Raw genomic sequence first — 12,324 nt, 5'->3', positions numbered from 1 at the left:
TATTAATAAAGTTTAATAAAGAAAAAAAAATCCCTCATAAAGATATTAAGGAGTTTTGATGGGGTGTGTACAAACGCGTTTATGTGCAAGCGCGGGTGTGGGGCGGCTGTGAAGGGGGGGGGCGGCCGGAATCGGGGCCGGGGACGTTAATACCATTTTTGCGGCAGTTGAAGCCTGTTGTCCAGCTTTTCAATGTCTTATCCACGGTCGAGTCGCACGCTATTCTTTATATTTCTTGACAAACCGATACCAACAGCCCCATAGACATCCGGCCACAATCATGTCGGAGACACAGTCTCTGAAAATGTCCGACGGGCGCACGCTCTGCTACAGCATCTACGGGAGCACAGAGACCCGCAACGGCGGTGAACAGCCACCCACCGCCTTCTACTTCCACGGTTTCCCCGGCTCGCACCACGAGGGCTCGGCCACAGACGAAGCAGCCTCGAGACACGGCCTACGAATCATCGCAGTCAGCCGGCCCGGGTACGGCGGGTCGACCAACGACCCGGCCCGGAGCATCCTCTCCTTCTCGCACGACGTGCTCGCCCTGGCCGACCACCTGCACCTCGAGCGCTTCGCGGTCATGGGCGTCTCGGGGGGTGGACCATACGCGCTGGGCTGTGTGCACTCCATCCCGGCCTCCCGTCTCGCTGGTGCCGTCGTTGTCTCTGGCATGTACCCCGCCAGCCTCGGCCTGGGCGGCATGATGCTCTCGAACAGGGTCCTCTTCAACCTGGCACCGTGGGCACCCTGGCTGGTCTCATACATGTTCGACGCAAGCATGGGCAGGATCGCGCGAGACACTGAGCAGCCGGGCCGCTTGCGGGAGACGCTGGCGGAGGGCTTCAAGAGCCTGCCTGAAGCGGATCGTGAAACGGCCGAGGCTGATGGCGGCAAGGTCCTTGACCTCCTCGCCACGAGCATGCGGGAGGCATTTGTAGATGGACCTGAGGGCTCCACGTGCGAGGCGAAACTCTTTGCTAGCCCGTGGGGCTTTGACTTGGCGGACCTGCCAGTTAGGAAGGGTGAGTTGGCGGTATATCACGGAGCCAAAGACATCCACATTCCCGCGAGAATGGCACAAGAGGCTGCGGCTACGATGAAAGATGTGGATTTGGTGATTGAGCAGGAGGAAGCTCACATCAGTCTGTACTTACGAAGGATGTACGAGATCATTGGAGAAGTAAAGCGCATGTTAGTTAATACTTCTAATACAGATGTAGATAGAGACTAAGGAAGTAATTCAGTTTGTTCATCAGCCAAATTCAACCTATATCTTCAGCATCTTTATCTGTTTCACTGTTTCATAGACAGACTAGAACACGATATAACCGCCTAATAATTTAGCAGGGTATGCCGATATCCAGGATGGAGGCAGAGGAACCAGGGAGACTCAATGTACTCCAATTTCATGTTGTTTGCGCGGCAATGGGCTGCGAGAAGTTGCCAATGAATTCATCTCGTGATCCAGAATTGGTCTGTGTTGCCAAAGTATATTATCTACCAAACTCATCCAATATTTCGGGGTTTTGACAAGATGTATTTCTTCCTGAGTGGTGTACCCCTCAGCGAACGCGCAAATCACGATGTGGTGCAGTTGGAGGATTGCGGGATAGAGTATCGGTCAAAGCTACGGTCAGAGGTACCTGCAATGCAAGAGCACCTGCCATAGCTGCACGTGTCCACGAATACAAAACATTCTCGACAAAACAGTCAAGACCCGCCATTTCATACCTCTTGCGCGTTACATGAGGTCTGACGATCACTCCCTAGTTGCAGCAGTCAGCGGCGGGGGTTGTCGCCTACTCAATATGAGCAGCCCTAAAACTGACACATGGACCTGGCATCCACGTGTATTGTCAAGCCTTTGCACAGACATTGGAACAAGCGAGTGCGAGTCGGATAATTGGCGTTGATCTTCGAATTGTGGGAACCCAAAAGCTTGTTTTGGGGATAATGTTCAACCCTCAGCTAGTGTTGATAAGGCAAGATGTCCAGAGCGCGATCTTCATATCCGTGGATTTTAGAATGAATCACATACTTCTAGAGACCTACAACGGCACATTCGGCAGGATGTGCAGACATGGTAAGCTCAGTTTCAATAAAGAACCCATGCAACCAATAGAACACACAGTGCGATAGGAAATTCCCCGCCTGGAAGATTGGCTTGGAATGTCTCGGAACATTCTAAACGACTAATGAGGCTGGCAGCGATTAATTACAAACAGCAAGGGTATCCTGAAGCATCTCCATCATTGAACAAGTGTGTGCGAGCATTCGCATCGTCAGGGTAAATCAAACTGCTGCCCCTGTACCTCCCCGTCGAGTCTCTCATGTTCGCCACAGAGCTCGAAAAAGCACTCCCGGTGATGCCCAGGAAAAAGTGGCTCTCCAGCATGACACCCATATCCACGGCGCCTTGGAAATCGAAAGGCATGTCCTTGATCATCTTCAATGTAACAGGATAGTCTTTCGCGATGTCGTATTTAGATGTCACAATCCAGCCGCGGTGCGCCGCCGCCTCTGAGAATTTCTCGATCTGGCCCTCGTCCCCGCAAGCTAGGTATACGAGGGGCTTCTCCTGCGACGGCGAACCGTATTGCGCCCAAGCCTGGTCGAGCGCGTCGAGGTCAACCTTGAGCTGGTTCTCAAAGGACGACCAGATATTGTCGCGTTCGGTGCGGAAGTGTACGCCATAATACGGCCGGTCGATGTGCGACAAGATCCTGTTTGTGAGCCTGCGTGGTGTCTCGGTGAACCGGACCAGGTGCGTGAGGTCGTTCCACAGGGCAACTTCTCGGCCGGTTGGGTCGTCTGTCAGGCGGAAGAGGAGGAATTGGGAGGCGATTTGGAGGATCGTTGCACCGTCCTGTGATGTCGAGCGAGAAAGCTCACCGGCGTGCTCGTATTCGGCGTCGTCTTTTGGACTCAAGCTGCTGAAGAATCGCATCGCAGCCAGTTCGCCATCAAACCAGGACTTGAAAGGCCGCCCGACCCAGAAGTACCCAGAAAGTATCTGGAATCCTGGAGCAGACCCGATGTCCATCCTCCACTCGTTGAGAACCGGCATTGATGGTGTGCCGACGTCTTTAGTCTGTCGGATGTTCATCTGGGGACAGGCCCTGGACATCGAGGCCAACACGTGGTCTTGATCGAACCACTGGTCGAAGGGCATATAAGCCGACTCATTCATTAGGTTGAATTCGAGCAAGTCATCGCTGTCCCGGAGTGGCATATCCGGCAGGAGCATGTGCACGCCGGCATCGATCGCCATCTTGAAGCAGACTTTAACTTGCGACATGATCGAAGTCATCCCCGCGTTGATGCCGTCGCATCTGAGGAACGTGTTCTTGTTGTGTTCCTGCCATTGCGTCCGCTCGCATGCAGCTTTCAACGCCGAGAATGCGTAGTCTGGGGGCCTTTCCACGGAAAATGCCTGCTCGAAGTAGGTATGTACATGTGACGATAGTGGGGACTTTGCGGCCCCGGATTTGAAATCGAACAACGAGCTGGATGCGCCTGAGGTCGAGGGATCCAGGTATGCGCCGAGATGGAAGCCCCAGAGAAGCAGCAACGCAATGAGCACGAACAAAACTCCTCGCGATGGGTTCAGCATGTTGTCTAGGCTGGGCAAGAAGCGGCGTTGAAGTCCTTCCAAACACCTCTGCCAGCACCGTCAGGTCAAGAGTGATGGGCCGGACGGCCGGACGCAGTCGTGGGCCCTCGGGGAGGTGACTGTACTGCGCTTTGCAAACTGACCGTGGATATCCGCCATGAACGTCGAACCTAAGGCGATTAAACTCGGCGAGCCGGTGGCGTAATCGTGTAAACGGCTGTCAACCCTAGCACAGAGGCATGCGCTTATTGTCTCACAAAAACTTTGTTACTCTTGCGCAGTGATGAATTGGTGGACTTCCCGGATGAGCTGGAAGACTAACAGGTGCATCGCGACATGGGACGAAGCCAACAGCCAGAACCGTGCAAACTGCAAATTTGGTGTGCAGTCCTGCCAGCCACGGCCATGCCGCGTCTACATAGATAGATAAGCAATCTGACGGCAACCCAGGGCTGCGATCTACGCGGCCACCATCCCCTTTCAGGTGCCAAGGCCTTGGGATTCTTGCGGGGTTGACGCCAACATCAGACGAGCCTGGACATCCTGTAGTCTAATTTACAGACGCGTTACCCTCCGTTGGCGTCGTCCTGCCCCGGACTTGTGCACGTGTCAAATCAGGCCCGAGGTTGACCTGGCCGTAGCTCCACCAGCAGAAACCCGATGTCACATTACCCCCGGAAATGTTGCCGCTGGTGACATGACACTAACGAGTTCTTGTTGCAGCGGAATGGTGTAGTCTCGATGTTACCCAGCCCAGCGCTAGACCCATCCCCGTTGCTGGGCGTTTTCCATAAAATTACATTGGCCCCAGTTCTCACCGCAGTGTTGTAGGTGCTTCGTTTGGTTATTGTAGTATGATTTGGCATGAACCACGCCTGGCAAGCCATCTATCCATCAGCCCATACGGCTTTTGTGAGCCCATACTTGACACACTCATGTCTAGCCTTCTATATGCCTCAAGTCCCAATGTGAGTCTGGTGATTCCATCAAACATCTTAACTATTTTCCAGACCTAAGCTCAAGCCGTCCTAAACCAAGCCCCAATTGCCACATCACACTACACAAGGAGCAAGGGAGTGCATAACGACAGAAGGAATGAGCCTCAGTTGCCCTCAGACCGGCTGCAGCTCAGCAGGCTCATAGCACAAGGTCATCCCGCGGCAGAGATTGCCAAGACATCAGGCCAAACTCGAATCGAAATCACACAACAGCAGGGGAAGCAGAGATAGCATTACAAATAATTGCAGGTGTCTCTGCCATTCGCAAATACGAGATACTTTAACCATGATTCACATGAACGGGGCACCGCCTAGCGTGGGTCGGGGTCAGCATGCTGTCTCGAGGCTTCTACCAGAGGATGAGTATTTTAAGGAAGACGGATATTCGCATCCACATAAACGGATGGTACATCCATACAAGTACCCCCTAGTACACAAACACCCAAACTACCTCCTACTAGCTAGCTCTTCGCCCCACCCAGCCCTTTCTTAACTAAATTGCCATTTTTTTTCTTCCCCGGCTGTCAATTAATTTAAGAAAGGGCCGGATGGGGCGAGGGCGGACGGTGCCGGTAGGCACCGCCGAGCACCACTTGAGGCCCAACCCGGTACTCTTTATGTTCCTTAAAGTGAGCGAAATGCTTTAGATACGGAGGTAACAGGGGTTAATTTGATAGGGGTATATTTCGCTGTTTATATATATCACGTGATTATGTATGGATGTACTATCCGTTTATGTGGATGCGAATATCCGTCTTCATTTTAAGACCCTGAGACTTCGTACAACAGCAAAGTGCTGGACAGCCTATGTATATCTACAAGACTGGATTCATGAGAACTCTAGTCTTGTATATCCCGAGGATGCTGATACCCCGACTTTTGTTAAGCTCCGCAACGTGGTACTGCATCCCTCTTCATCTGATATTGGACCGTTGCATGCTCTTTTATCGATTCCTTCACCGGGCTGCCCGCCTCTCGCTAGACAACGACCCTATGCACAGCGTTGGACAGGTATAATAGAAACTTGGTTTCCGATGTGCACGGCTCTAATAGACGTGAGACAAAGCGAGGCGCTAGATTCAAAATGTCTCAGATCGGTGCCCAGCACAATCAGAGCGTTTCTAGCCAGCATGGGCAAAGCGATCTTTTTGGCTTGGGACTTAAGAAACCGCAGAAAGTCATCTGACTCGCTGTACAAGGGATTTGGTGATCACTGGTACAGAGTTATAGAAAATGAGTGCATACACAGGGGCCAGGCGGATTTCAAAGTAGTTGTAACCAACCTTGGGTATACAGCATCCCGGACTGTGGCCTGAGGAAATAAATTCTGTACCGAGATTGGCGGTATGCTGACGTGTACCTAGCATGAAACCTGTCTCTAGACTCCCTATTTATTTGTGCGACACCTTTATTAGGGTGTCCTCCCTTACCCTGGGAGCCTCTTTTTCTTGATGAATGTGCGTTTTCTTTCCTTGATCGCTAAGCCCTACTCGCTTGCTGCTTCATGACATGAATCTATGTTAATCGCTGTCTACATGATTCAACGCTTCTTGCTACCACTACCTCAAAGTCTACATGGCCCGACCACATCAGACAGACAAATGGAGTCGCACATATATTTGGCAACATGGTTGAATGCTTGTTGCAGGTTTCACCATGAGGTCTGCACGCCCACTCCAATGGCCGACAGACAACCACATCAGATCCCGCGATGGGTTATCGACACTCATAATGGTTGCATCATCCCTGGAGCCAGCGTACCTCGCTATGCCTGTCTCAGCTACACGTGGTCGCAGCCTTTGATATCGGTTAAGGGGGAGGGGTCTAGCTCGGGAAGCTCAAGGCTCAACAGTGAAACTCTAGCCGACTTCCAGCAACCTGGCTTCCTCAACTCAAAGTTGACAGACCGTGTACCAGCTGTGTTGCGGGACGCGATGGATCTCGTTTCGGGTGCTGGAGAGCGTTATCTCTGGATTGACTGCTTTTGTATCCTACAGGGTAGCGATAGCACGAGAGCCGAGTTTGATCGTATGGATGATATTTACGCCGGTGCTCATGTTACTATCATAGCTGCTGCTGCTGAAGGACTCAGGGGCGGGACAACATATGGAAATTTAGGGAGAAAGTGGCATTATCGCCACCAGGAAATGCATCACAAGATGATCAAGACAACATGGTATGTGCGAAAGTATTTTTGAATGCGCAGTTATGGCTGGGTGCTTCTACGTGCTAACAGCTGGCCAGGGCAAGTCGCGGCTGGACTTTCCAGGAGCATCTGCTCTCGAAACGCACCATTGTGTTTCTCGGCAACGGCCAAACATTCTGGGACTGCAACACGGACATTTGGCACCAAGACACCACTCAACAAGAGCTCGAGACTGGCCGCAGCCCCAGCTTCGGGTGGGCATTCAGCCAATCCGACGCCTGTGGACCCAATCTCTCGAGATTGAACTGGCCAGACATGGAGCTTTACACCAGGATCATCTGTCTGTTCAATACGCGCAAGTTCTCTTTTCCTCAGGATTGCCAGGCAGCTTTCTCAGGTGTCTTGCACTCCTTCAGCAGAGCATTCTTTGGAGGCTTTATAAACGCTCTGCCTCGTCTTTTCCTGGATGCCGCCTTGCTGTGGCAGCCATGCAAGGGCTACATGGTTCGAAGGATTCCTCGAGCAGGAAGTGGAATGGAACCGAATTATCATCAACATCTGCCCACGTGGTCCTGGTGTGGCTGGGAATGCGCCATAGACCCTCGAAGCATGGCTTTCGCGAGAGATTTCGAATACCCTGGCTACCAGAAGCACCCTTGGACACTCACCATCTCGTCCAGTGGTCCGTGATGAGTAACCACGGGGATCATGGAGACATTATCAGAGAGCCAGCCATGTTACAGAAATATAGGAGCTATTTGCCTGACACAACTGATGCTCTTCCCAACGGATGGAGAATAAACATTTCAAATGTTGCACAGAGGAGGTGGTTCTCCCATGACGCGATACAGCCCAAGGACCATATGTTCGCCTACCCAGTACCTCTTCCGGAGAGCGAAAATGATGAGGCTCACTCATTCAATACAAGCTGGCCATTTCTGACGGGCAGCACCACGAGCGTAAACCTCCGCGTACGCTACATACTGACGCCAGACAGGATGACCGTGGAAGAGAATTTCGACACAGACGGGACAGCGGCCATCCTCGGTCTTGATGTAACTGAACTTCCCGAGTTTACAGCAGGACCAGACGACTGCTTTTCTGTCGCGGCTCTTGAAGATGAGCACGGCACTTGGGCTGGTGTGCTACGAGTTGCGGAGACTTGTGAGGCGGGCAAGGAGAAAGAAAGCCTACGACCAGGCGACAAGGCTGAACTCATCTCATTATCAAGGGGCCAAGTCCCATGTCGTATACTACTTGATGAGTATGATACCAACGATTTGAGTGAAGAGCAGATCGACAACCGCGGCTGGGTTGAGTTCAATAGCAACGAAGTCAACCAAGGCCAGGAAGTGAACCAAGGGACATACACCAAATCACGCATCCGCTTCAGACGAGAGGGAGGTCTTGATAAAGATGACCAGGGCTACAAATGTGGAAAATCTGCCTACGAAATTTATAATGTTATGTGGGTTGTGCGGGAACAGGGTGTGTTGTATCGTCGTGGAGTAGGCCATGTGTGCCGATCAATTTGGGAAGAAAACTGCTCTGATATAGAAAAGGTAGTTCTTGGATGATTCTAGGATTTACAAGGCTTTCTGGCCAAATTGTTCAATCTATGCTATGAATGCCAGAGGTTGGGGGGTTCGCCTTCAGCACAGAGAGAACTTAGACAGAACAACAACCTCTAATAGACCGCTCAGCCCTTGCTTATGGCGGTCGGTCCACGGTGCATCATAGGACTACTACACCAGTCTATATTTCCAGCCTTTCCGAGGCAATCCTCGCCCCCTTAACACGGTTCGCAATCTTTTCAAATGCGATATCCCTCGCGTAATCCGGGCCCTTGACGTACTTTGGCTTGCGGTCGATGCTAAAAGGGCTGAAACCGCAGTCGTCCGTGGCACCAAGCTGGTCGACGGGGATGTACTCCGCCGCTTTGCACAGCTCGTCCGCAATCTCCTCTGGGGTCTCCACTCGAGGATCCAGCGGGTTCGTGACTCCGATGAAGGCAACTTGCTTCACGCCATTGGCATCCCGACGAATATTCTCTCCGATTTCCTTCCAAACTGCGGGCTTGTCCTTTTCTGTAGAAAGTTGAATCAAGAAGTACCCTGAATCAATCGTCAGGATGAGACTCCTTCGATATTCGGGGTATGATTTCACGTACCTGCGTTAATCTTGAAAAGCGAAGGGAGAAGTGAATGGTACGGGACGTCAGCGGAGTGGACGGAGTCGCAGTCGCCACCGGGGCAGGTGTGGAGCCCAAGGTTTGCACGCTCTGCGGCAGAGAATTTGTCGAGTACTTGGTTGATCAGGTCCACGAACGTCCGAAGAAGATCCTCGTTCGTCCAGGGGTTCCTAGGATCCTTCTTAGCCGTCAAGCCTGCGTTCTTGTTAGCGCCTCATTCCACCCAGGCAGTAGTCAAGAAACTTACGGCCCTCTGTGAAATCGATCGAGACTCTCTCAGCCCCAGCTGCGAAACATCCCCGGATGTCCTTCTCACACTCCTCCACCAGGTCATGCGTGAACTGCTGCCTATTGTATCCTTCAAGATCGCCTTTCAGAGGATACAGGAGGTAGAGCATGCTAGGAGCAATGACAGCAGTCTTCATCGCAACCTCTCCAGATAGCGCCTGAGACTTCTTGAAATTTTCGTAAGCATAGGTCTTGTACCTAAACGGGCCTTTTGTGAGGCGGGGAAGTTGGCGGTGGTGGCCGTCGTCGAAGTAGGCGAAGAATTGGCCATCACCAGCAAGTCCTGGCTACCTTCAGCTCAAAAGTCTTTCATCATCGTAATGCGAGTAGTGAGAATGTTGCTGACCTTCAGCAAGACCCGTTCCGTTCAGCGTATCTGTGACTGGATAAGTCGCGAAGGAGCTTGCGCGTTGTTCGCCATCGCTGACAAAGGTCTCGCCAGTCTGTTTCAAGCGATCAATCGAGTCTGCAGCCGCCGCATCCTGAGCCTTCTCCAATTGATCTTTGGAGATTTTGCCAGCGTCGTAGTCCGCGTATGTCTTTTGCAACGTCTCCGGTCGGGGAAGACTGCCGACTATTTCTGTAGGAATGCCCATGACTTCGGTTTGATGGTAAGTTCTTCTACGATGACTTGGAAGGAAATTTTGTGAGAAAATGCGAGGCTATTGAAGTTTTGTTTTGTGAGTTAAAAACTGGCGTCGTCGGAGATGGCCTCCGTAGCTCGCTCATCTGATGCCCCGCCTTAGCCACGTAAGTCGGTAGGTCACTCCACACACAACACCCTCTACACACACAGACACAACCACCAGAGCTACCAACGGGGTGGGCCATTCCCCCCCCCCCCATCTAGTAGGCCACCATCGCCCCCCCCCCCGAAAGCCACTATTTCCAACATTAATTACCCACCACAACGACCACAAATAGACCCAGCTCCCTTCCTTGATTAAACGCTGAACCATTCCACACGTATTTGGGTTTCCAATCCCAGACCCATAATCCGATGGACATTTTCGTAGATGACAACGGGGCTCACAGAATGAGCGCAGAAAATAAGGCCAGAGCCAGCCCACAAATTACCGACCCTTTCTTGCCACACACACCAGTATTGCCGTGACTACTGCTATTGGCGCAGTAGTCCTTGTTCAAATCCTCGTTATTGCTCAGGCAGGCAAATGTACCGTTGATATGGCCACCTCCGCACTGAGAGACTGGTGCCAGGCGTTTTAGATTGTCACAAGTGCCCGAGATGTCGTTGGCGCTAGATATCTCGAAATTTCCTCCGACAGCTTGCAGACTAGGGAATCCGGCCCTATTCGGAAGCTCAAATCAGTAATCAACAACGAACAGACTACGACTATGAGCTGGGGACGTACCCGGATATAAGGCCACGGATCTTCACATCAGCATCCACTGTGGTCAGGTCATCGAAATCAAAGACTGCAAGCATGACGTTGTTTGTTATAGACATCTTCCCCTTAACAGCTTTTAGTCAGGGAAAAGAGATGTTTTCCAGCCTTCGAACATTTGTGATGATCAAATCATTACAGTCGTTCAGAGAAGGAAGGGAAATGTTTGTCAGCCCCGGATCTCTTCTCGAGTCTGGATTACCTGTGATTATCAAGTCACCAGACTTCTCCAGGGCAGGAATCATTAGAGAAGAGAGCCAATCGCTGTCAATTCGTGCAAGTCCCTCGATAGTCCCTAGTTGCGGGGCCTCGAAGCTTGTGGCGCCACTGATGTTCAGCAATCTGGCAAAAGCCAGTTTAGGTAGATAAATCTATGTTTTATCTCAATCAGTCTCTACCATGGAAGCACTGCTTATATCTCGTACTGCAAGACTAACCTGATCGAGATAGACGTTATTGGTGATTGTCAAATCGTCAACCGAAGTCATCCCCAGGCTGTCGACAGATTCCAACCAGGTGTCATCAATATAGACACTCTCCACTGATGTGATACCATTTCCGAAGTCCAAGGGTTTCAACCACGACGATTGAAAGTGGAGGCTTCCAACTCTTGTGAGAGCCGGCATGGTTAAATTAGACAGTCCCTTATTGTTGGTTAGAGCTAAAGTACCTGTAATAGAGGTCAGAGATGTTCTACTGAGGTTAGAGGCAAAGAGGTTGTTCTCCATAATCAAATCTCCGTTGATATGTGCCGGTCCGGAAATGTCGATATCAACGAAGAGCGAATGACCGATGACAATGTCCCCGGAAAGGGTTGAGCAGTTGGTCAGGGAAGCTGCATCAGAGACGGAATTTATGGTGAAATTCGATGATGCACAGCGTGTGCTGGGCGTTGCTATGGGCACAGAACGTCAATTGATCCTCGCTCTGTAAGTAGAGAACGTCACTTCTTGATCTTTCTTGTTCTTCTTCTTTTTCGCGTTCTGGCAAGTCTCTAATGCAATGAGTTGCCAATGGTGCGACTTACCATGTGCTAAAGAGCCAGCCCTGACGGTTGAAAGAAGTAAGAGGTAGGCCATGCCCCATGTTCGAGGCTGGTGAAGGCAGCAATGATTAGAGTCAGCTTCTGAAAATAAGCCTGCTCGAGCCCGATGCCGTGTATCTACTTGTGTGGCGTTGAAAGTCATGGTTTGCAAGCAGATATTCAGTTTAACACTTCACTGTAGGCGAAAAGTCCGAGAAAATGGTGCCTCTAACTACCTGAGAAGCACTGCATCTCATCAGACTTTGTAAAGAAATTGGCCCGCTTTAGGCATCTGGATCCAGGTTGGCTGAGCTGCGATGAGACCTGCGCCTCCTCCGACCGTCTCAAGTGCTGGTCCTGTATCATTGTTGCCTTACTTGATTGCCCAATACTCTGCCGATGATGGCAATGCGCTTCATGTCTGGGGAACACAGGCGGCTAAAGCAAGAGGCTCAGCTGAATTCGAAGACGTTGCACATCATCGGTCGAGGCACGAATCGAAACAAGTGGGGTCGGCTTGCAATTTGGGGGCCTGTCAATGTTGAATCTGGTCATGATTATTTTCGCAAGATGCTGACGAAGAAGTAAAGGTACCTATTGCGATTGGGAGCTCTGCAGGCTGACAGACAACGCGAAGACAACAATTGTGCCT

The 12,324-nt window shown here is 51.3% G+C and overlaps 4 protein-coding genes across 4 annotated transcripts; 2 read left to right on the top strand and 2 right to left on the bottom strand.

Moving 5' to 3' along the window:
* Positions 1 to 280: 280 nt before the first annotated feature.
* INS49_003049 (uncharacterized protein) lies at positions 281 to 1,237 on the top strand (the record flags this gene model as incomplete). Its single annotated transcript, XM_043163847.1, has 2 exons — positions 281 to 1,197; positions 1,231 to 1,237. 2 exons carry the CDS (start codon positions 281 to 283, stop codon positions 1,235 to 1,237), a joined length of 924 nt encoding a protein of 307 aa, XP_043032353.1.
* Positions 1,238 to 2,221: 984 nt separating this feature from the next.
* INS49_003048 (uncharacterized protein) lies at positions 2,222 to 3,619 on the bottom strand (the record flags this gene model as incomplete). The annotated part of the gene is made up of 1 exon (XM_043163846.1): positions 2,222 to 3,619. The coding sequence occupies one exon, from the start codon at positions 3,617 to 3,619 to the stop codon at positions 2,222 to 2,224; it is 1,398 nt and encodes a 465-aa protein (XP_043032352.1).
* A 2,677-nt stretch (positions 3,620 to 6,296) lies between these two features.
* Positions 6,297 to 8,329, top strand: INS49_003047 (uncharacterized protein; the record flags this gene model as incomplete). The annotated part of the gene is made up of 4 exons (XM_043163845.1): positions 6,297 to 6,793; positions 6,862 to 7,267; positions 7,444 to 8,231; positions 8,326 to 8,329. 4 exons carry the CDS (start codon positions 6,297 to 6,299, stop codon positions 8,327 to 8,329), a joined length of 1,695 nt encoding a protein of 564 aa, XP_043032351.1.
* Positions 8,330 to 8,518: 189 nt separating this feature from the next.
* On the bottom strand, positions 8,519 to 9,838 carry INS49_003046 (uncharacterized protein; the record flags this gene model as incomplete). Its single annotated transcript, XM_043163844.1, has 4 exons — positions 8,519 to 8,877; positions 8,934 to 9,149; positions 9,202 to 9,525; positions 9,589 to 9,838. 4 exons carry the CDS (start codon positions 9,836 to 9,838, stop codon positions 8,519 to 8,521), a joined length of 1,149 nt encoding a protein of 382 aa, XP_043032350.1.
* Positions 9,839 to 12,324: the final 2,486 nt, after the last annotated feature.

Source organism: Diaporthe citri (genome assembly GCF_014595645.1).
Source record: "Diaporthe citri strain NFHF-8-4 chromosome Unknown scaffold_1, whole genome shotgun sequence".
NCBI lineage: Eukaryota > Fungi > Ascomycota > Sordariomycetes > Diaporthales > Diaporthaceae > Diaporthe > Diaporthe citri.
This window is presented reverse-complemented; position numbering and strand designations above follow the sequence as displayed.